The sequence below is a fragment of the Amphiprion ocellaris genome, chromosome 18 (genome assembly GCF_022539595.1).
Source record: "Amphiprion ocellaris isolate individual 3 ecotype Okinawa chromosome 18, ASM2253959v1, whole genome shotgun sequence".
Lineage (NCBI taxonomy): Eukaryota > Metazoa > Chordata > Actinopteri > Pomacentridae > Amphiprion > Amphiprion ocellaris.
The window spans coordinates 20,764,801-20,790,035 of record NC_072783.1 but is presented as its reverse complement, the minus strand read 5'-3'; the positions used below and the strand labels follow the sequence as shown (position 1 = coordinate 20,790,035).

The following is a 25,235-nucleotide window of genomic DNA, read 5'->3' as shown; positions in this document are numbered from 1 at the left end:
TACTATGAAAAATGAAGTCTGTGCACAAGGGGCAAAAACTGCAGTTTTTCAAATGGTCACTTGAGGCTGGTTTCAAAAGTGAGTCAATCCTCTCAGATCCCTATGTTAAAATATCCAACTACATCATGTTTACAACGTGGTACAAATATGGTTTCAGCCTCCATAGTGAATTTTCCCAGACAGACAACTGTTTGCACAGTGAACTTTCATATAACTCACCTGTTTAAATTGTATTCAGGCTTAAAGTTATATACAGTTCAGGGCTCGAGTGACAGCTGGCTGCTGTCATAGGACCGTCCGTGGCTCACTTCAGCTCCACTCTCGCTTCACCTGTTTGCTCATTTTTGGATTAGCTATGCAAACTCAGACACCAAGGTTTGAGCTTCAAAACCGCTGTTCAGGACACCTGTCTGTGACGTCACTGAAGGTTCCTCCATCTTTCTGTACAGTCAGTGGTTATTGAAGCTACTGTTACTCATGCTGATTCTAAGTGAAATGGCCATACTGTAGCTGGACAGCTTGGTAAAACATTTGGAAGTGAGATATCTCAGCATATGCAAAAATAATCAGTGATGAACAACTGTATTAACTTCCTGAATATGTTATATGGGCAGGAAAAAGCTGCCCTACTGCCTCTTAAAAGTAGAACATTGGGGTGTACAAGGATCCAAAACAGCATCTACCAGACAGAGCATTTAGCACAGATCCAGAGTCGGGTTTGGCAGGATAAAGAGCCTTGAATTACTGAGGCATGATGGGGAAACTCCCCTGGTATTCCCTGGCTGTGTGTTTCCCCAAGCCAGGCCAAAAAAATTACTCCTCCAGTTCCAAGCTATGACACAAAAACACCAGGGGGTATAACATCTGTGACACTCAATTGCAGACAAATATCATTAGTCACAATTTATTTCCATTTCAACTTCTGGCCCTGTGACTGGAGCTGTTTTCCAAAGAAACTTGAGAAAGCCTTTGTTTGTTCCTGTGTACTTAAGTATCCACCTAATAGATACACATTGCATGGAAAACAAAGATAAATATTTTCTCATCAGTTCAAAGCAGGAAAAGCCCCCATGCACGAACAGTTCTTTCTGTTTGTTGTGTCTGCAAGTGATTCTCCGACAGATTTTTGGACCTTTAGTGTGCTGGGAACTAATAACAAAAGGTAGAGTGGGATAACAGAGTCAGTGTTTAGTCTAGTTCCCGTTTTCTCTCATCCCACTGACACACCTACCATTTAAAGACATGACATGCCTCTGTGTTTGGCTGATTATTGAATTTGTTCTATTTTGGATTACTCAGCAGACTGCATGTTAAAAAAGTTGAAATCCAGCTAATCCCTGTAGACACAAATTCATGTTGACCTTCTGCCCCATACAGAAAAAAGAGCAACACACCAATTCTGGCGACTTCCAGCTCGTCTAATGCCGTTACATCAGTTAGTCAGCACCTAGAATAACACTGAGTCAGCCTTGTGCTTTATTCTAAGTAAGCTTCATCCTCTAAACAAGCCTCCGGGTTTACCACAGTCAATTAGCTCATTTCCTGAGTGTCATCTCTGCAGTTTGTTCATTAGCTAATGGATGACCTGTTGACTGGTCTTGTTATGGCTGCAGCCCTCGCCCTTAATGCTCACACTTAATAAAATTGCCACAAATACGCACACACAGACACACAGTCTGGCCAGAGGAAATGAAGGTAGCTGCATAGGTAGTTATTTTACAAAAGTCCAGTTTTATGGAGGTTTCCCAGGGGAGAGCAGGGCCTATTTCCTCAGCCTTCAGGGCCTTGTTCAGGATATGGGAGGGTGCTAAATTATCCTCCAGACTCTGCTTTTATCTCACCAGTACACTTACCAGCCCCTAATGTTCAGAGCAGGCTAATTGTTTTAAGTGACTCCCCAAGTAGTGTTTGTGTTACATTAACAGGAAATCCATATTCTTAAAAAAGATGAAGTTTAATATTCTTTCAATCAAGGTTTAGTAACAGATACATGATGTAGTAAGTAATTTTTCAACTGTAGAAAAAAATGGATGCTAGCTATCAATAGCAACTGAGGACTAAAAGTAATATGTTTTGTATTGAACAAAAAACAATGTTTTTGTTGCAAATAAATATGACAGACAGTAAAGTTTATGTAACAAGTGAAACAGTCATGTTTTGCCTAGTGCACATACAGCTTGTTCTTTGTGTTGTGGAGCTAATGATTCGACCCCCTGTCGTTTTTGGCTTGCAAAGCTGTATTTTTCCTGTTGTGAATGCTCTACCATATGGAGGTTTGCGTGTGCCTGATGGATGGCTTAAACCTCGGTATTTTGTTTGAGTTCTTCCTGAACAAATCATTTGTAACTCAAAGGCACATAGAAATTATATTTTATGACTTTTACTCTCATTTATGCTGTATATTGTCCAACCATGCTTGGTAATTACAGCCATGAATTAAGACTACCTGTGCTGCTTTTATAGCAGTGTCATAAAAAAGCTTCCTCCTATTAAAAATGTACATTCTTAATGGCTGTTTTGCAGCATTATCTATAGTGTTTTCAAAGTTAGATGATTTTCTTGATGGTTTTTTTTGGTTCTTTCTCTTTCTGTCTCTTAGATCTGGCAGTGTGAAGGATCACTGGGATGAAATCTACTACTTTGTGGAGAATTTAGCCGAGAAATTCAAAAGGTAAGAGACACGTCATAACCATGTATATAAACAGTAAGTAAAAAAGAGGAGTTGCAAAGGTGAACTGTGACATCTGAACATTTGGAAACTAGATTGTAAGTCTCCAAGCGGCCTTGTCGCCTCGTATTCAACTTCCTGGAGCCACGACATATAGATCACTAAAGAGAAACGCACACTTTACGCAGCAGTTAGCCTGGTAAAGTAAAATATAATCTGTCGGAGCAGCTACAACCGGCCATATGCTAAGTCATTCAGTATCCCTGCTGATGATTCAGTCCTTGCAGTAGCTGGACTGATGTCTGTGGGGTTACCATCACTGACTACAGGCTGGAAGGTCTTTTGTACGTGACCAGCCTGGTTTTATAGCTTCTCTGAAGTGTACGATTCCAGATAGCTTTTTCTCCAAATGTCACTTGATACATTTTTATAATAAGGTTGGGCAATAAAAAGCTCTATTGAGTTCCTGTTTTTAATTCTGCTCATACTTAATAAAAGTAGGAGTGCACTCTGATCACATAACCTGTCACGACCATTGAATTTTAGTTGACAATTAATCGTCACAAAAATAACTACAAAAGCACTAATAGAGCGCAGTACTCCACCAAGGCTGCTCAGTTGACATATCATTTCTGATTTTACTACCTTTTTGTGGCAAATCCAACAAATCTCATCCTCCAAGTTGTTGCATCTTCTTTTCTATTTTGCTTAAAATACAAATGTGCTCACTGCAGTACTGTGGTGTTTGACTTTACAACTAAAACCATGACGTTAATATCAGTAGACAGTCAGAGATTAGAAGTTAAGTCCCATGAAATAAACAAATAAAAATAGCAGCAGAAATGGTGCAAATGATATAAAACACCAAGGAAATTGTGGTCAGAATTTGGCATTTCTTTTATTAAGCTGTTTATATAGAGAAATGGAAACAATTCTCATGATTATGAAAAATAATCATGAATAAATAATCGTGGTCAGCTCAAATAGTTGCAATCAGATGATTATGTCATAACTGTGACAGGACTACCGACTGCTTTTATTTATCAACGTTGTATGATGTCAGATCGGTGATAGTCACCCAGTGTGGCATCTTGCAACTGTCCGCTATCAGAAAAGCTAATTAAGATGCTGTAGATATAACAGAGATATCTGAAACATCTCATTGCCAAAATCTGACCCACATTTTAATGCAGTGCAGCACCAGAAATGTATGTGTGGAATAAAATATGATTTCAACGACTGGTCACACTTGTCCTTCAGCTGGTGGGTGGATTTGTTTTGTCCGTACCGCCTGAAGGCCACAACAACACCTAGAGCTTTGGGGCCCAGCCATAGCAAAGCTGCATCAAAGTGCTACATAGCCATGAGAACGTTTTAAACAGCACAAATCAACCATAGCTTATGGTCTCTCACAAACACGTTTCACTTCAAATAGTAAAGAATGTGTGTATTTCCTCTCTAAATAGAATTCAACAATAAATGAAAATAACAAATGTTTCCACATCTGAGGAATCATTGACGCAGTCCCAACATCAGCGCTTATGTCGCTGTTACGCACAGGGGGTTTAAATCCGGCATACTTTGTCACTCGGTGTTGGGCTGTGCTCGAATCAGCAAATCAGTCGTTCACAGACTGCTGGAGTGACCTCATAAGAAATGAAGCTGTTTTTCTCCAATGAGATATCCGCTGTCTAAATGAAAGGAGTTGTGCTAAAAAGTAAAACGTGATGAAAACAAGGTGCTGTTTGTGTTTTATTACTGTAACTAAGCATTAAGTAAAATGTTTATGAATAATCTCAGATGATGCTGAAATGCTTGTATTACTACATGTTGTGCACAGTGGGGACCCACAAGCCAACAGCCACATGTTGAATTACATCTGACAGTAAATATTAGTCCTTGGCTTTTAACATCATTTATTGGTTACTCTGTGAAATGGGCTGCTAAATATTGCGCATGAGGATGTTTCATTTTCTTTTTACTTGTTCCAGTCCCATGCTGAGGATGTCCTTCATAACGTTCTCCTCCAGATCATCCACCATCATGAAACTGACAGAAAACAGGTGAATTAAGTTGTGTCTTATAGAATGTGTCAAGTAGTGTAATTATTTAACACAACCCTTTAATGTAATTTAGTAACAGCAATTGACCAACATAAGCTGACTTTGTGTTTTATACTGTATAAATGTTTTATTCTAGCATGTACATACACAACAGAAACAATGAGCTGCAAAGTGAACTTAAACCACTGGACCAGAGTGAAAGCAGATGCTCTTTGAACTGACATGAAGCTGAAACTGGGACCATGTCACAATATAACTGTTGTTGGAGAATAACTATCATTGTGTAACAGAGCTATGTTTCCTCTGTTAACCACTTCGGTGCAAACCAGAGGTACCTGTCAGTGGTGGAGAAAGTATTCAGATTTGTTTTACGTATAAAAATTTATGTGAATGTACTCCAACCAGACTGCTTTTGTCCGTAACAAACCAAAAATGTTGGGAGTCACATGTCTGTCGCATATTTTTTTGTAAAATCTGTAATGTGGTAAGTAACTGAACTTCGAAAATAAATGTAGCGGAATACAAAGTACCACATTTGTCTATGAAATGTAACAGAGTAGAAGCAGAATACAATGGAGGTTCTCATCAAAACAACTCTTTACCTTTATCCTGTGTGCAGAGTGAACATCAGAAAAGGTCTGAACGCTCTGAAAAGAGAGATCCCAGGTGGAGACACGTTTATGCACCTTGGATTGCAGAGTGTAAGCCTTTATTTTATTGCGTTATAGTTTTTTAAAATGGCAGATTAATCTATTAAGTCACTCGAAGTTCATTTTATTTCCTGTTTGAATCTAAACTTTACTATTTCCTGACCTCTTGACAATAAACATGTCTTTTTATTTAAAGGCTAATGAACAGATACGCAAGGAGAACTTTGGTAAGCGCCTAATAAATCATTCATTGAGAAAAAAAAAATGTCAGGCTAAGTTGTATGTTGAAGTTAGAGCACAGCCATATCTGTTTTCCAGGCACAGCCAGCGTGATCATTGCACTGACAGATGGAGAGCTGCAGGAGCATCAGCTAGTCAATGCACAGCAACAGGTAACAAATCCACACTGAGGCTGATTTCCCAAATGGCTTCTGTTCAAGCTCAAGTAACATCTGGAGGCAGGAATGCTCTCTTTGTTTGATTGCCAGTTTTCTGGAACTCACTCAGCTTTTTGCTCGTCTTCGAACAGGCAGAGGAAGCCAGATCTCTTGGAGCTATTGTGTACTGTGTTGGTGTCAAAGACTTCAATGAGACACAGGTAAAACTGTGCAGCATATGGCACTTTTTAATGTACATCCCCCAAATGTTAGATATCTGGTTTGATATCGGAACATCATTTTAACGATCTGTGAAACCATTTATCATACGTTAGATGTACTGTACCACATGTGCTCAGTATTTCAGAGATGAGGCTACATCAGAAATGCTGTTACCACTGTGTATTAAGGGACCTGTGTACAATTTGTAAACCAACCCAAGTGATTTTAAACCCTGAGCTGCCTCTCAGGCCAAACCTGTGGCCGACACGAGATTGGAGCAGGAAGACGTCTGTAACTTGAGTAATACTTGGAAATTAGCAACAGCATGTGGTGATTCCTGTGTTTAAAGTGACGAATGTTCTGTAAGCGGACATTTGACTGATTGTAAATAGATCCATTAGCTGATTGTGGATAATATGCGGTAATTGCTGAGAACTGGATTCCCTCATGTACAGCTCTTACCCTCTGTAAAGTTGTTACCATCTAAATGTCTGAAAATGCGTCACGGCAGCACATTTGAGGTCAAATTTACTCTTGTTAAAAAATCTCAAATGTCATCTGTGAAGAGTTCCAGTTATTGAGTCTTCAACACAAGATGAAACCATGGCTGCTTGGTCACTTTTGATTATTCTGAGCATTAATTGTCATGCTCTTCTGTCCTCCCTGCACACCTCTGTCTGTACCTCTCTCCCACTACAGCTGGCCACCATTGCAGACACCATTGAGCACGTGTTTCCTGTGTTGGGAGGCTTCCATGCCCTCCGGGGTGTCATTGATTCGGTAAATAAACTCCTCTCTTTGCAGAGAAACAAACCTGTACAAACAGGAGGTTCAGTCGTCCACATTTACATTTTCGACCTAAATTTGTTCTACATCAGCACAATTACAATTTCCTTATTTTCATTTCTTTAAAGCCAAGAACTGATATTATAAAACACTTAAAAGCACAAAATCACAGAATAGTCACTCAGTAAATGTAAAAAGAATACAATTATCATGTTACTTTCATTTTTGTTGCAGTTAGTCCAATGCTAGAGTTCAGAAGGAGCTCAGACTACTCAAAGTTTCAACTGAGTCTCTGCTCACTATTTTTGCCATGCAGCAGGCAGAACTGTAACTCTTTATGTGTACTTGGCTTCATGAAGCTGTATATTCAGAGTACAGTGCAGGCAGGGCAGCTCGCTTCAACTCATGTCCCCAAAAAAACAGTTTGCTAAAGACTCGATCTCCATGGTTAGTTGATAAATCTGTTGAGCTTTCTGTTATCACACAGCACATACGGGTGGATTTATTGGTCTAAATTCATTGTGTTTTATGTTTTAAACAGTGGATTCTTTATACCAAAGACCGGTAAATAAAAGCAGGCTTCTTATTTCTGTGATAGTAGATTTGACTGATTTTTCCAGCAGAAATGACTTTCATTTGCAGATTTTAGGAGTTGTCTCTAGGTGATTTATTTTCAAACGATATCTTTTCTAAATTCTGTACATACCTAGCGTCGCTCCCAATGCGGAAAAATTCTGTGCTTTACATTCCTGCAGTGCCTACTTACTTTCACTAAGCTATGATTTGAGAGTTCATGAGGAAAGTTTAGCCAGCAGTCAACTTCTATGAATAACTGATGAGCTTTTAAGGGCCAGACACACATGAAGGATTACATTATTCAGTTTTACAGACACACAGAAAGTTAGATGTTTTCGCTCTTGTCTCTTTTTACGCTAATAAAGATTGATGAACCAGGCTGTGACAAACGGCCCAGTATTAATATTGTATATCAACACTACAGAAAAATCACTGCTGCCTTCTCTATTCCAGATCATCAAGAAATCCTGCATTGAAATTTTGGCAGCCGAGCCCTCCAGTGTGTGTGCAGGAGGTGGGGAACTACAAACACACAGTCACTATCACACACTCACACACATTAAACTGGGTGTCTCATGAGTCGTCGGCACAGATGCCAGCACCTCATCACTCCCCAGACTGTGTTAATTTCATTAGTGGGTGTCAGGTGTCCTCGTCTCTGAATTATGACAATCCCAGACTGAGTAACGATATATGGGCATCCAGGTCATTTGCAGGAAATCTACCGGGACAGGGGACCGCAGTGGGAATAGTACTACAGGCCCTCATTAAAAAGATTGACCATGTGAGAGTGGCATTGGTGGGATTGGCTGCAGCTGAAATGTTAAGGAGACGGTATCCTTTAGTGTCCTGCCAAGAGAAAGATTATGACAGTTAAAGCAACACACAACAGATAAAAGTTGCGGTTGATTAAAAGTTTCTGGCACAAGTAGAAGGACTGTGACTGTTTTTCACATCTGCTTTTCCCTTTTATGAAGCAGTGAATTACTTTCACCCTTTAAGAGGGAAATTATTTCACTGGACACCAAATAGTTTTCATTGGCCTTTATTTTATTGGATTCGTTTGTTATTGTATTTTTGTGCCATTTCTGCAGTTAATACACTACGTTTTCACACTGAGGTGTGATCCGTTAGGAGACTAATCATCTTAGTGATGTTATTGTTTTCACATAGACAAATATACAGAATTATTTGAGTCATTCAGAGTTCAAGGACAGCCCATGGAACCACCCGTTGTGAGATGCAACTGTGCCATATTAAACAGGAAAAAGATCTTCATGTACAATAAATTAATAGAGTATCAGATGTGATTTTTCTTGGCAATGACTGTCAGTGTGTCAAAAATGTAAAAATGTCAATGTGTCTTGTATAACCAGAGTCTTTTCAAGTGGTTGTGAGAGGGAATGGATTTCTCCATGCAAGAAACATCAACCAGGTGCTTTGCAGCTTCAAAGTCAATGACACCGTTACAGTCAGTAAGTGGACCTACACTTTGGTTGTCCTTCCCTTTTAATGTACACCAATCAAGTTTGTAACAGAGTTTTTAGTTGTCTGTATTGCAATGGATATTACTGCAATGTTTTTGCAATGAGAAAGTGGGTCCTGACATAAAGAAAACACATCATACATCAAACTTTGTGACAGAGAAGTGGTCAAATTTAAAGATACAACTAAATGTGAGCTTTTTGCATCAGCCCTAAAAACATCTGTATAATATTAGTCTACTGAGGTCTATATTGATAAAACTTTGTTCTACACTTCAGTACCTGCCGATATAGTGTCTATAGTTTACAGTGTGTGCCCAAATTAGTTCAAGCTGATGAATGTGTATTTAACTAAATGTTTCATTTGCTTCCTAGATGTAAAGCCAGCAGATGTACACAACACATTTCTACTGTGTCCAGCTCCTGTCATTGATGAAGTTGGGAAGTAAGTGCCTTTTTTTATGACTTCATGATTTCCTTTATGCTCAAAGATCATCTTTCAAATGCCTTTTAAGGGAAAGTGCTCATATTTCACACAAAGTGGCATCCACGTGCACCTGAGGTCACGTTCTTTGCCTCAAACACAAAGAAACGCATGGGTTCACGTGTGTATGTGCACAGGCTATAAGAAGCCTGTCATACATTAGCTCTTTTTTACGATCCCTATCCGAGGCCACATTCCTCTTTTCTAGATCCCAGTATAGCCTAGCAAAATATAAGAGGCTCTGTGGTCGTGCCAACACATGCAATGGTAAATCCTTCATGCATTTGTCCTACTTCTGTCTTACATTAGAACAAGAAGGGAGAACAACAGTCGTGACTAACACAGAAATTTGTAAGTCAAGACTAAGAACTCACAAATTTAATGGAACTCCCCTGACAACCTGCCAAGTCAGTCAATGACAAATGACAAAGAAGAAAATGTTAATGTTATTTACCCTGACAACAGCAAGCTTTTTTCTGTGAAAGACTCAAAATACACACTGAATGGTGCCTGTAGACAAAGTCAGCAACCAGCTAGCAGTTCACAGCTAATTATTTCCCTCATTAGTCCATGGAAACCAAAACTGGGTGAAAGAGAGTAATTATTGCTGTTGTTTGTCCAGACACATGATTTCAAATGGAAGCTGATGTTAATCTGCTTGGACTATACAGAAAGTAGACTGCATTTTGGCAACAAATGTATAACTTTGTTGGATGATGACATATCAATGATGTGTAACAAGTTTGCAGATGCCAGCACCTTAACATGCTTTCAAAGTATTGCCATCTAGCTTGAGATGGGATTTTAATCATGTGTGTGTCAAGGTTGGTGGATGATTCACATGTATAAAAATGTTAGGGCCACAGTCTCCAGGTAGACCAGTTGATTGGTCGGTTGATATGCTATCATCTGACCATATTCTCCTAGATCAGACGGCTGTTCAAAACTAACTGACATCATGTCAGAGTCATTGGTATGGCTGAGTTTTGCCATCTTGCCTGCAGTATAGTCTTCGCTAGTTCTTGTGCTGTGATCATGAGTTGAGTTCTGCTTTTGAAAATCATATGAATTAGGGCAGGTGCATGCTGATTGGCTCCAAGGCATTTCAGTATAAAGTCACCAGGTTTAAATGATTTCATATGGTGCAAATACTGCTTTTTATGTTTATTTGTAATTCATGTAGGCTAAAAAGGCTTGTAGGTAGATAGCACTGTGGCTGATTTAATTCAGAGATAATGAGTAGATTTCTTTTTTCTTCTGCAGCCAATCAATTGTTTGGACGATCTGTCATAACTCCAGCCATAGTTAATGGCCAGGTAGTGTCAGCCATTTTAAAGCTTGAGATAGGGCTCAGCTGTCCGCCAACCTGCCGTTTTCTTTCACCAACTTCGTCGAGAGTTGTAGTTTCCTGCTGTTCTTAGTTTTATGTGTTTTATTAACTTTAAACACTCACATTAGTGTTGTTTTAGAATTTCATATCTATATTGAAATATATGGGAAAAGATCTTATGAGTGCAATGTATTTGTTTGAAGGATCACTGTTAGTAAGATATGTATTAAAAATAGACTGTTTGTGTCGGTGTTTACGAGGACAGTGATGAGCTTTGAAAGCTATGACCACTGAGGTTAGTGTACTTGAACTTTCACCACACCACGGTCGCACAGATTTTCAGTGTAACCCTCGCAGTGGCCAGAATTGCTCCTCATCAGCTGGCTGCATTTTCTTTTTAGAGCCTGACCATGTTCCAACATCAACAATCCACAAACCTCTCTAACCTAACTCTTTATGGGAAGAAAAGTACACCGGGCCACAGAATATGAGGTTAAGCTGATGGTGGTAAAGACTTTAAACATACACAGAGACAAAAAAGAGAGGAGAGGAGGAGGCCTGTCAGCCCACGTTAGTCTCTCTTCACATGCTTTATTGACCTTTTAGGGGTTATTGTACTCCTCTAATTTTAATACAAATTCCTCAATTTTGTTCTCCCATAGCAGTTATAAATCACATTTGTCGCTAATATTTGCTCTGGCAGTCGTGTGGAAAGAGAGAATTTGATTTTAACTGCAGCGGGGAAAGATTTAAACAACCTGGACTGATGGGTTGGACTCTAAATCGATAGCTTGGCAGAAGGATTGTAAAATCAAAAGTACATGGTGTTCCTGTGCTTCCGTTAAACACCACACTAACTGAGTTCATTTCTAGCTTTTTATGTTTTTCTGCTCTTACCGTAGTCCTTGTGAACTTTCCCTCCCTTTATGATTAACCACTTTACCTCCTGACTCTCCAATCCCCTAATTATTGTTTCTCCATTCTCTCCACCTCTGTCTTTACTCTTGGTGCCACAGTGGCTTCTTTTTACCGCTGTGCCGTTTGTTTTCCTACCCACCACCTCTTCTGCCGGCCCGTCTGTTCACCTCTCTCTCTATATCTGTTTTTTATTTGTCTCTGTTACTCATGAACTCCTTCTTTCATCCCCTGTCAGTCTTACACTCTTTCAGCAACCTCCTTGTCCAGTTTTGGCTGATCAAAGCCGTGTGGCAGCTACCCTGGTCTTTCAAGTGTGTGGCCGTGTGTGTTTGTATGCAGCCTGATTCTCGGCAGGGTGGAAAAACCACTAGGAGAGGCTTTAAAGTATACTGAAAGACAGACTAATGAAGTGAGTTTTTGAGTCATTAGAATGATGAAACTGATTTACTTTTAGTAGCACATATGACGGTTTTGTAATGACTTCACTCAAAATCCTATTTTTTAACATTGCCATGCTGCATTTTGGTCTATTTTCTGGCCATTCACCATTGTTAGAGATCGTGTGTGTGTGTGTGTGTGTGTGTGTGTGTGTGTGTGTGTGTGTGTGTGTGTGTGTGTGTGTGTGTGCGTGTGTGTGTGTTTGCACTGTCAGGCCTGTCTGTTTCATTTCCTTGCTTAGCAGCTGTCTGCCGCTGTGCTCGACAACTAACATTTCCTCCCCACTACTTTGTTTCTCATCCACATCCTCAAATTCACACTGGTCAGTTTTCTCTGGCTCGTCCTTCTCTTCGTGGAATTTTCTTCCTCCTTTTCTGCTCTTCCTCATCTTTTATTCATTGTAAAAATAAGATTAGTCAAGGCCATGGGCATTTTACACCCGAACAAGATTAGTGAGTTTTGTGAGGAGCAAGTTAAACAGGGTGTTTTACATTTTTTCAGTATCATATTTGTCACTCTTCTTTCGGACTATACAAACCACTGGAGCAAGCTTATTGTCCATTATTTGGATTTTGAAGCAGACTTGGCATTATGTTCCTTCTTTACAATGAACATAGTCACTTCGTACACATTTAACAAACAGGCATTGTTTATTTTTCAGTGTCTGCTGCCATAAATACTCACTAGAGGAAGGAGGACACTAAAAACAGTCCTCAACAAATGCATTATTGACTTTTGTTTGAGTAACATTTCCTAAAAAGTTGAGTGCCCATTGGTTTAAGGAAATTACTAAAAACAGAAATAATTAAATCTTCAGTAGTGACACATGTCCTTGAGTGTAACAGATAGTAAAAGAAGAAGTATTGAGAGATGATCTGCCATTTAGAAAAATATCTTGTTCCTTCCCAAACTATTCTAAAGCAATATTTAGGTCAGCTGTGGTGCTTGGAAAAGTTTTACTGGTATTAAGGAATCTAAAACAGTTAGTTTTTTTCAGTGCTGTTGCTACTATTCACAGTCTGCCATTGAGATCAGCTAGGAATGCATGATTGATGCTATTAATACCATAGTGTCTGCTTTTGTCTAAACCTAGGCCCTAACCTAAATCTGGAGGGGGTGCTTTAAAATTCGTCATGCCCAGATGTCTGCTGTCAGCATAGTATGAATGTTATTGATCATGAACTTCACCCACTAACCCAGCTCTCCTCTTTCTACCCTCTTCTTCTAAACCCAGACAGGCCAGTGAGTCAAAGCAAAGACAGGTTTATCGGTCAAACCGTCTGCTTTCCATCTGCCAGACCTCATTCACATCCAAGCATGCCTTTCATCCACCTTTTTAAGAACTGAACAACAGCAGACTCCCATGAGGTCACTGGAGGTCACATGAGATTCTTAGAATTGTTTTTCATTGCTCAGAGGGGGACTTTTGCAGATACAAAAACCTTAGAAAGCTAGGAGATTCAAGGACAACACACAAATAAAGTTTGAACAGAGTAGTAACATAAGCTTGTTGATGAGCGTCAGGATGTTTACTTTTAGTGTAACTTATATTCCATAAAAAATTATTTTGTAGCTCCAAGAAGAGATCAAACGACAAGTTGCACAGATTGTTGTCATTCCTCTGAGTGGAATTAGAATGATGTCTTTCCCTGGAAAAATACACAACCTGCCCAAAACCATAAAAAATGGCAAGTTTTGTTTTGTTTCCATTTCCATTTGTTCAAATTCTTTGTCTCTGCAGTGCTGGGTCACACAGCAACACCTACAGATTGTTTTTTTCCTGTTTTTACTCACTGTGGAAAACTTTGGTATTTGGTTCATTTGGGTTTAGATTGCTCAGTTACAAGTGAAATGGGGCTTGTAAACAAAAGTCACACAACTCACCCAGGAGCTCATTTATTGGATGTAGTTTTCAGTAACATGTCCTCCTGCCAGGTTAGAGAGTTTGGCAGAGAGTCAGAAGTAGTCTGACTCCAGTTTTTGAAGGCTAAGAAGAAATAGCTGAGAGATGTGAGCATCACACTGGATGTCACTCATAATCTCTTGTGTTTTGTGGTTGTTTTGTGTTGGTTTAAATTACATTCTCACTTCTAGCAAACCATGTCACAGTTTGCAGGCGGTTTGGTGGCATTATTTGGTGTGAACTCAAGTTCAAATGACATCACTCTGGTCATACAAACTGAGCTGAAGAAGGAAAATGCTTCAGACTAAATCAACTGATTCAAATGCACGCAGTGTGAACCCAAACACTGAGATATTCACTTGTCCTGTCCTCTTTGTGTGTGTCTTTTGTTTTGTTTCAGGGTGATTTATCTCCAAGTGAGCATGAATGACGGTTTGTCCTTCATCAGCAGCAATGTTCACATCACCACCACAGAGTGTGTAAGTGGAAGTTTCATATGTAGGACTTGTGATTAACAAATGTAGTCTACGCCTTTTAAAAGCAAAAACCACACCTGATTGAAATCTGGCCCATATCACTTTTGAAGCACTGCTGCTGTGCAGTGGTACACCGCTCCCATTGCTCCTGCCACTTTTAAGGTACTCTCTGGAGGTGCACATGTGTTATTTTTAGTGACCCTAAACTTGCACACAGAGCAAATATCGAATTCTGTCAAACAGACCCAACCTTCATGTTGAGGATCATCATTAGTAAATTTTGATCTGCAGCTGCTACACAGAGACCAAACAGTAGGCTTCAGTGGAAAGACCTGCAGTTTCCAAGAGTGAAGAAAGGTCATCAGGTCATCAGCACAATCAAGAGGATGCTCGCTGGTTTCTTCAACATTTACAAGGTTGCACACTGTGAATTTGTTCCCTGAGATTGGACTGTGTTGTCCTCATGTAATGTCTTGAGGCATCTAAGGGAGAACATTCGGTGCAAATGATCCAAACTGTGGTATACGCCATCAGTACAGCATTCACCCACCTGTGTTTTTTGGCCACACCAACACAGTACTTACCAAATTTGGCTCTTTCTGACTTCTTCCTTATGAATAAATGTAATTCAAGCTGAGGGGTTGTTGTTTGGACACCATAGAGGAGATCAAGTGTACATCGCTGAGTTCTGCTCAAGGTTTTTTCCTGTTAAAAGGGAGTTTTTTTCTTGCCACTGTCGCCTTAGGGCTGCTCTGGGGGTTCTGGCATATGGGTTCTGTAAAGCGTCTTGAGACAATATGACATGTAATTGGCGCTATATATATAAAATTGAATCGAATCGAATCGCAGATGGTTGATGCTTGATGAACTTATAGAGCAGGGCTTCCAGAGAGCGTTTAAAATGTGGCAGGAGCACTGGGAGCGGTGAATTGCTGAACAAGGTCACTACTTGAAGGAGATAGAGGGCAAACTTTTGCTTTTTATAGGAACAGTCTGATTTTTTTTAACACACCATGTATAGATACTTCTTATAAGTGTATCTTAAATCAAAGCTTTGTTTTTAAAATGTTTCTCTTAAAGATGCAACAAACCCTAAAGCAAAAATACTGTAGAAACAATAAAAAAGAAAGGTTGTACTTTTGGAGCGGATTGTAAATTTATCTTTAAATGGTTGTCTTTCTGTCAAATAAATGATTTTTTTCATCTGTCAGAGTCAGAAATTTACTCTTAGGATATTGTATATTTTGTATTTTGTATAGTCAAAGAATTTCCCTTTCTTCTTGTTTTGTATGTGTTTTCCAATGCTTCTTCATCTCTGCAACCTCCTTTATTCCGCCTAGAAGTCTGTTGTTTTGTTCTCTGCAGAGAGTTCCTTACTCCTTTATCTTTCTCATCTTCCCTGTCTCAATTTTGTTATTTTCCCTGTTTTTGGGGAGCCAAACCACAGGGGTTGGTAGAAGCGGTCCACCTAATAAAAGACCTTCTGAACCCCCTGGAATAGGGGGAGATGGAAGGTTACAGAAGCAGGTTCATGACCGTGGAGCTCCTTCTTCAATCTCAACATTTTGTAGAAGTGAAAGAGAAGCATACTGTAACAGTCATGACTGGTGGCGCCGCTATTTACACTATTAATCTTTTGTAGGTGTGTGAATGTGTCGAACTGTCAGTGGGAAGCAGGGCGGAGCTCCACTCCCTATAAACCAAGATGCAATTCAAGATAATTTAAAGCAATCTAACAAAATAAAAGATGTATGTTGAAACATATGGAGCAGAGCCACGGCACATTTCCACCTAACCAGAAAGAAATGCGCTCTTTGAAGCTGATCTCTCTCAGTCCGTGTGACGACATATTCACGGAGATATTGTGAATTCAGACTACTGTGTTGTGGGTCATGATATACAGACCTCAGTTAGACATGCGATTGCAATTAGCTGCTTCTCGCCACTAAACTAAACCATATAGACTGAAGTCACACCAGGCTTATGAAGGCATGACAAGTCACCAACTGGAAATGAGAAGCCTGCAAGTTATAGTCTGTGAATCAAGATTGAAAGCAAACCCAGTAACCCCTTGCGACCCCTCCCCAAGTTCTATCAAAGTACCACACTGAGGGGTTTCAGCCTTTGTAGTTAGCCCACAAAATATGGCCAGATTGCATGAGAAAACACTTCACATGTGTAAAAGCAGCAAAATACAGATGTGGTCACTATTGAAATTTTCAGCATTCTCTGCTAAACAATCGCCTCATCAAATTTCCAGACTTGTCAGCTGATTAAGCTGTTGTTAAAGGAATAATAACTTTTTCTGAGAAATAGTTATTTGGTTCCAGTGATGTCCTCTCTGCAGAGCGCCCCAGTGCTGAGTCCAAATTAATCCCCCACATCTTTTCCGCAAGATAGATAGGGGAAAGTCTTCACCACATGTGATCCTCATCTGTGGTCTGTAATGGGAACCATGTTTGGCTCACAGACGAATGCCTCACTTAAGGAGAGCAATGTTAACAGACGGATTCATTCAGGGATCGCACAACTTACATTAACCACTGTCATCAAGAAAAAAAAAACAGGAATATCGAAGTGACAGAGCTGACAAAGAATCAGTCTGAAGGCTTCAATCTTGCTTCAGATGTATCATCCCACTACAGTATGATTGTACGGTTGTCACCGTTACCCCTGTTATTATTGCTGCACATACTGCACTACTTCTTATTGTCACCACTACTCCTTTAATATGACCTACATCTACTGCTGCCGGTACCACTCCTACAGTTGCTCTTATACAAAACATGGTTGCAATTTGCATCAAAAATACTAAAAATGCCAAAAGTGTAAGTAGTAATTCTGAATAATTTGTTTTATATTACTGAAATAATTATTGATTTAATATTGTGTGCTTCACTTCAATGTAGCAACTGGTAAAGGTGATGCTAAATATATTTTTTTGTAACATTGCTAACTTCTCTATGCTTTGTACGTTAAATCCCTATCCAGCTAGGTAAATGTGGATGAATGAAGGGCCATTAGTCTTTCCTGGTTTGGTTCTAGTAGCGTACTAATATCACTTATGTCTCCTCTCCAGTTCGATGGTACCATCCTCCTGATCACCCTGCTGGTGTTATTCCTCCTGCTGGCCCTTCTCTTCATGTGGTGGTTCTGGCCTCTCTGCTGCACCGTGGTAAGAAACACCAACAACGCTCAGGAAGTGGACAATTTTAAAAAAACAACTCTTAACTTACAATTAAGCACCTTCAGAGAGGTTTTGCCTAAACTCCAAAATACCCATAAGCGCCTCGGGGGTCCTTATGCAATGAATAAACCCATAAAAACCTCTGAGATGTGAAGCACAGATGTGATTAATGTGGTTTTGAAATTCATGCCATGTCTTTTATTTGTCCAAAGGTGATCAAAGAGCCACCTCCCCCACCTCCTCCTGAGCCTGTGAGTCAAACACACACACAAATACACACACCTACCACGTAATACCAACAAAAATGTAGTATAGTTGACTGATTTGAGTCGGTGTACTTAAGCAGAAATTGACTAGAAGTTCAAAAATCCAATCAACAAGCAACAAGCAAGCATACTCTATAATATGAAAGAATTAGCATGGAAACGCATACATACATTTCTGTATTTTAATTAAAATCATGCAAACGTTAAAGGTGTATAGGCTAGTTAATGGATCTCTCCATCTTCTACATAAATCTCAGCTTGGTAGATTTATATACTTGTTTTGACAAAACAGTGTGTTTTTAAAAAGTATCTAACAGAGTGAAGAAGTCAGCTTTTGTGTAAATATCTGTGCTTTAGGAGTCAGATGATGAAGACGGCCTGCCCAAGAAGAAGTGGCCCACTGTGGATGCCTCATATTACGGAGGACGAGGAATCGGAGGGATCAAAAGGATGGAGGTGACTAGATGATATGTGTACAGTCTTTACAGAACATTATAATTAAAATCCACTGATGACAAGCTACATTCACTGCTTCTGTACCATCTGCTGTCAATAGGTGCGTTGGGGAGGGAAGGGCTCGACTGAAGAGGGGGCAAAGCTGGAGAAGCCCAAGAACGCTGTGGTGAAAATGCCTGAGCAGGAGTACGAACCCTTCGAGCCCAAACCTAAGAAACCTCAGAACAAGAAGCCGCCTCAGAGCCGGAAGTGGTACACGCCCATCCGGGTAAACACAGCTTCAGTTTCACACAGGATCAGCAGACAATGGGGCACTGTAGGGTTAAAAATACTTAAAGCCGCTGTTATTCTTTATAGATGCCCAAAATGTTTGCAATTAGTTTAGGAATGCCGTCCTGCCGCCTTTGCCGTCCTGACATAAAATATCAGCTTTTTAGGAGCTCAAAAAATCTGCCTTGTTTACAGTTTGACCACTCTGCGTTTTAGAGTTCTTGCCCACCAATTTTTAAATAAGTGAGGGTAGCAGAAATCTCCCAGCCCACAGAGAAGCCTGAAACACTTGAGATGAAGTTGAAACATGAAAAGCACCACAAGTGGAGTAAGTTTTCACAAGACAGCGGGGAGAAATAAAGCTCACTATGGCCGTGTTTATGTATAATTAGTTGCATAAGCACAAATTTCACCAGCTATCAATGGGCACACATAACCAAAGTAATTCAACACAATACTGCAGACAGTGAGACGTTATTGCTGGCAGCACATTTTGTGCGTAAATCTTACATTACAGTGCAGCTCTGTGTGCTGGCACGGGCCTTTTATACAGTAGCTGTACTGTTATCAACACACACTGTTACCTTGAGACTTTAAAGGCTGTATTTTGGATACGAAGCCAAAGAGGTACAGCAGTGATTCATTACACTGTTCACACAAAACAGTCAGTGTAAGAAAAAGATGCTGTAAGTACACTGACTTGTCAATCTGTGTGTGTTGGTCTGTGGTTGGTCTCAGTGGAGCTCTGTATTTCTACACCTGACAATCTGTAAATTTTACTTCGGATTAGGATATAAAACTCCAGCTATGTAGCATCATACCTCACTCTGGAGACTTTTTTGGGGCCAGAAAACCCAGAAAACACAAGATTTCAACATGTAAGGATGGAGAATATCCCTCTTAATCCATTGAATCCATTAGCTTTTAGCTCAGAAAGTTTGTCCTGCAGGTCTGTCAAAAGTTAAATACAGTTCTTATTAAGATGCACCGGATTACTGTTTCAGCTGGGCTCATCAGTCCCTTCCTGTGAATTAGAAGTAAATCCTTATTCAGATGCTAATTTTTTTCGGTTAAAGTTAAATTGCTCATGTTTTAAGTTACATAAGCAATACAACCAGTCATGTTCATGACTAATCAGTGACTAAACAGCTTCAACCAAAGAGGAAGGAACTAATCAGCAGAATCAGCTGCTGTAGTGTTTGTTTGGGATTAAAACCTGCAGACTCTTGGCTTGATTGAGGACCACAGACCAAATGTTCGCTGATACAGAAAAATCACTATTAGCAGGTTTTTATGAAGTTATGCATTGCGGTGGGGAGGGGTTTGGTGTCCAGATGTGTCCAGCTGTTCAACCTCTCCCTGTCCTCCGTCCTCTCAGGGTAAACTGGATGCTATCTGGGCTCTGTTTCGCCGCGGATACGACCAGGTCTCCCTGATGAGACCCCAGCCCGGTGATCATGTAAGTATCTCAGCAGTGTTTCATTTCATCAGAAGCTTTCACCCACACCCACTCTCTCTAGTTCAACCCTCCTGCAGGGTTTTATACTTGTGGTGACCCACAGCTGCATCATTCTCTTCTCATTTTTCCCTCCATCCTCAATCTTATGTCATGTATTTTCTTATTCTTTTCAGATGTGTTTTCTGAGTTCACTGGGTAATTCGGATCAGAAGTAAACTGATTTTTAAAGTGGCCAACAATAAGTCATATAATGTGTTCATTGAGGTTTTTACCTACAAAGCAGTTTGTGACTTAGCATTGAATCCAGGTTTGATAGAGTTGTAAATTTGGTAGTGTTTGTCCCTGTTTGGTACTGTTGCTTTGCCTGTGAGGCATTTCAACTCTTGCTGACAAATCTCAGTTGGAATGGTAGCTGTGGTTGGTAGATTTAATCACCTCTAGTTAGCTACACAACTAAGCTGACAGCGCAGCCCGATGAGTTGGATGAAAATGCTGTGTCCTGCTGACTTTTTAATGTTTCAGACTAACTTGTTTTAACATCAATAAAACATAAAAAGGCCGTAAATATGCACTTTACTGGCTAGACATGGGACATACTAAAAATTCTGATGCTAAATCGGGTGAAAAAACATTATTATAGTATTGCATTGTAGAGCCAGTTAGTCTTAGTTTTATGTACAGTATGCGTTTATACACCTTAAAGTCCCTCTCTGTATATTAGAGTTTAATATAGAAGTTCTCTCCATGAGAAGAATCAAATCCCTTTATAACTTAAATGTCTTAGATGTAGGCTACACTTCTTCCTCGAAAATGCACACAGTCTCTGATATACTCTCCACCCTCGAGCACACCAGCTCACCTATGACTGCTCAAACACTGAAAAACTGTAAAGTTGTACACAATTAGAAACTGTATTATAGTTCACTGACTTTGGATTCACTCATTGCTGGGTTAGTGCACGACTGTAGGTACAGTAGTGGAATAGCTAGACATGGATTAGTTTGTTTTTTTGGTTGTGGAAAGACTAAAAAAAGACTCCACCCTCCAAACTTGTCCCTCTGACTACAGACCCATATACACCAATTCACTGGAGCGAAATCCAAAATGTTCTAATTAGAGTCGCTAAGCTGGAACATTTAGTCAGTTCTCCACAGAAGCTTTAACAAAATGTGTAATGATATGTATGAATTAATGCTGGCGTTCCTACGTTGTGCGATAATGCACTCTGGGGATAGAAAAGCCAACGTTATGTTCCAAAGCGGTGCAGTTTTAAGAGTGTCCTGGTGCGTCTCCAGCCTGAAAATGCTTCAGTCATCTGTACCGATTACTCATCCCGCCCTCCCTCCTTCCATCTGTCTGTCCGTCTCATTCACTCCTGGTGTTCCTGCGCTGGCTAACACCTCCGTTGGCCCATTCCTTCTTGTTGAGCTAGCCGCACTCTCACACCTGCTTCACATTAGACGCCATAAATCGGATAAAAAGCAGAACCACAGCTCACATCCTCGTAGCTCAACGGGTGTGTTTTCTGATGTGTTCGTGCATGTAAGATGGTAAAAATTCTCTCTTCTTCACAGATTAGCCACATGGTTTGGTTTTAATGTTCAGTCTTTGTATCAAAAAGCCCCAGATAGCAGTTTTGGTTGGATGTAGACAGAAGATGGGAGTTCACTGAGTCCACAAAGCTCTCCAGGGATGTTTTAAATCCCTCAGACACGTTCAGCAAAGACAGTTTTAGCATTCAAATGTGTTCTATATAATTTCTAACTGCACCAGTCTTAATGGGCACTTTGGAATTCAGCAGTACTTTATAAATGAGGAGTATAAGCTCTAAACTCTCCATGAGCTGTTTGCTTTTTAGCCATGCTAGCAGTGCATTTAGCACTAATTTGCAAATGTCGCAGTGGCTTATGGGCACATGAAAATAAGATAGTGAACATCGTGAACAAGTAGCAATATAATAATCACATGATTCCTCTTCTTTAACACCAACTTCATCATCTGCTCTTTTCATGTTCTCATTTTTCCCTATTTTCCTGCTCTCCGTCAATCTATTCTCCACCTTTTCTTTTATCATCAGTTATTTACTCCCTTTACTTGTTCTTCCTCCTCTCTACAGCCGACTTTCCCGCTGATCAGGCCCCATCCAAAGCACCAGTTAAAATCCTGCCTTATTAGCAGAAAATTTCCAATGATCCTTTTTAACGGGAATTCCACAGTTTAGAGTGTTTTTTTGGCACCCCAAACAGGTACAGAGAGAGAATTTGCAGCCGCTTTTCTTTGAGACAAATGAGATTAAAAAATAGTCACCACTGGTTTACGATTACATCTTCACCAAAGCAAACCGGCGGTCAGATGAAAGAGATTTGGGATTGGATTTCCTTCGTCAACAAGTTTCTTCTACCCAGAAAGGCTTTTAGGGAAGCGTGAGCTCCACATGACGCAATGCTTATTTTCTTGAAGAAATCTTGTCTCTCTTCCCACTCAAATGATGTCGTCTCCTCAAGTCATTTGTGGTTTGTAACAAAGCAGCAGAAGCATCTCACAGTCCAGCAGGCCGTCTCATTTAGTGTAACGATTTCAAGAAGAGTGGAAAACAGGATGAGGCACCTCAATCTTTAAGTGTTACCTGAAAAGCTATGTGTTGTTAAAATCCTGCCAGAAGTTTGCAGAGGTTTCCACAGTCCCACCCTGAACAGACCTTTTAGAGCAAAGCCTCACGCTCCAAACATGGCAGACTTTCAAATTCATAAGAAAACTCTCCAAATGACTTCAGCATGGATTCTTGATGCCTTTTTTTATGCTGATTGCTACAGCTCGATGTCACCCGTGAGACCAACCCTGGTTGCAGTCCTGTGCAGTGCACACATATGTTTTTTGAAACTCCAAAAATGCATCAATTCTTAGACTGCTTTAAGGTTTTACATGATGATTTGGTAATAAATTACTGTTTTTATTAGCTAATGCAACACTGATGCAGCACATATCTAAGCCATTAAATGTCTCACTTTTCTGTTAAAACCCCTCCCTATGGGTGAGCTCAGCACAAGGAATAATGTACGACCACACAAGAAATGATGCGTTTTACGTTGGTGGTTTTGCGTGGATACTAGTCATGTGAGTTGAACTGAACATGAGGCTCTTGAGTTTGACTTTAACATCAGTAGCATCATTCTAACTTCAGTCATAGTCCTGCCTCAACACAAACACACACACACACTTTTCCATTCCCCCAGCAATGCACCCACTAACCTCTCTTCTCTGCACAGCACCGTGGGGCAGAGCAGCGATTCATGTGTGATGTTGCAGAGTTAAGATCACAGGATCTACATTTGAGAAAGGAGTTAGCCATTATACCATTGTGTGTCACTAAACCACATCCATTACACTGACGTGAGAGTGAAAAGCATGATGTAGAGCTACCCACAGTCTCTCTCTCTCTCTCTCTCCCATTCACATAAACACAAGCCTCTCCAGGGAGGCAGTTAGCTGGCTAGAGGACATGAGGTAATACCTATGGCAGACGACTGGCAGGCCTGTCTCCACCAACCGACTGACCATGTCTCTCACACACACACACACACACACACACACACACACACACACATTTAGCCCAGGCCTAGACAATTTTATGACCTTGGTAAGACTGTCGACAGTGGAGGAGGTCAGTCAGAAAGAACAAGCAAGTGTGGCTTTTCTTAAATCCAGGAAAATGTTCAGAGGTTCAAACCGCAGCTGGGTGCTAACAGAACAATGTACATGAAGCGAAGCTGGGATAAAAAACACAAAACGCATGCACAGAAAATTCTCCATCTACGCATCAAAATAGTTTCAAACCCATTTTGAGGTTTACACCCACTGAAAGGCGCTGTGCATTTAGTTTTAACCCAATGAACTAACAGCATCACCGGGGGTTATTTGCTTACATACTGGAAGCAGAAGTTTGATGTTTAGGGAAATGTTTGCTCCATCACTGAGGGTTTAATGAACAGATAGATACCACTCTCATGTCTGTACATTAAGTATGAAATCACCATCAGCAGATAACCTAACTTACTGCAAAGACTAAGCTATTACATTACATTTTGCTGTTTTTGTAGAATTTAAAGAAATGCAATGGAAAAGACTTTTTAGACTTTTCTCAGATCATAGCAGGAAACCACAGCTGTGCACTACTGTTCAAAAGTTTGGGGTCACTTAGAAATGTCCTTATTTTTGAAAGAAAAGCATTTTTTAAAATGAAGACAACATTAAATTAATCAAAAATACAGTCTAGACATTGTTAATGTGGTAAATGACTATTCTAGCTGGAAACGGCTGATTTCTAATGGAATAACTCCATAGAGGTACAGAGGAACATTTCCAGCAACCATCACTCCTGTGTTCTAATGCTACATTGTGTTAGCTAATGGTGTTGAAAGGCTAATTGATGATTAGAAAACCCTTGTGCAGTTATGTTAACACATGAATAAAAGTGTGAGTTTTCATGGAAAACCTGAAACTGCTGGGGTGACCCCAAACTTTTGAACAGTAGTGTACCTTTTTTCAGGCACCTCGTACTGTGCATGCTGGCTAACTGACACGGTTTAATTAGACTCTTAATGGAACAACATCAGGATTATGAATTCTATTGTTGCTCGTCATCAGTGACATTATAAATAGAGAAACTCTCCATCCATACAATCCTGAAAATAAATGAAAAAATAAATAAAATCATCATGCGTAGTAGAAGTATAATCTGGTTTTTGAACCTTTTGGAGCTAAGTCACCACACTTTTTCAGCAATATCCATCAGATTTGACTAGTGATTCTATGCAGGCTGGTCTTGGTAGCCAAGATGGTTGCTGAGTGGTGAGACTTGCCTGTAAGAACCTGGCTTTCCTGCAATAAAGAGTCAAAATGTCTGCTGTGATAAAAGTCATTTGGGGAGCTCCAGAGGTGCTGGTCATCTCAGTAGCTTTGTTCTGTTTCCATTTTCTGTGCTATGTTGCATTTGCCAGCTTTGTATTTAGCACAGATGACTGACAGTGGAGTGGATCGTATTTAAACTCTAAACATAATTGTGAGTTAGCATATTTCCCATAATGTCACATTTTTTTCCCTTGAAGATTATGTATTGCATAATCGTTACTGTTAACTAAAAATCACTTTAAAAAGAATCATTTGACCACAAAAGGATAAAAACATCTGTAGTTTAAGATTCATTTCCTTTGACGTCATTTTAT

At 40.0% G+C, this 25,235-nt stretch overlaps 1 protein-coding gene across 1 annotated transcript in view; it reads left to right on the top strand.

Moving 5' to 3' along the window:
* The window catches only part of antxr1c (ANTXR cell adhesion molecule 1c), a 40,881-nt gene that overhangs the window by 10,697 nt on the left and 4,949 nt on the right, over positions 1-25,235 (top strand). Inside the window, exons 2-17 of the mRNA XM_023262110.3 lie at positions 2,600-2,671; positions 4,660-4,731; positions 5,351-5,432; positions 5,578-5,608; positions 5,700-5,773; positions 5,911-5,979; positions 6,680-6,760; positions 7,796-7,856; positions 8,719-8,817; positions 9,202-9,271; positions 14,300-14,378; positions 17,455-17,550; positions 17,775-17,813; positions 18,186-18,284; positions 18,385-18,552; positions 19,933-20,013. Of these exons, the coding sequence (XP_023117878.2) occupies positions 2,600-2,671; positions 4,660-4,731; positions 5,351-5,432; positions 5,578-5,608; positions 5,700-5,773; positions 5,911-5,979; positions 6,680-6,760; positions 7,796-7,856; positions 8,719-8,817; positions 9,202-9,271; positions 14,300-14,378; positions 17,455-17,550; positions 17,775-17,813; positions 18,186-18,284; positions 18,385-18,552; positions 19,933-20,013 (1,273 nt within the window). The remainder of the gene's footprint in view (positions 1-2,599; positions 2,672-4,659; positions 4,732-5,350; positions 5,433-5,577; positions 5,609-5,699; positions 5,774-5,910; positions 5,980-6,679; positions 6,761-7,795; positions 7,857-8,718; positions 8,818-9,201; positions 9,272-14,299; positions 14,379-17,454; positions 17,551-17,774; positions 17,814-18,185; positions 18,285-18,384; positions 18,553-19,932; positions 20,014-25,235) is intronic.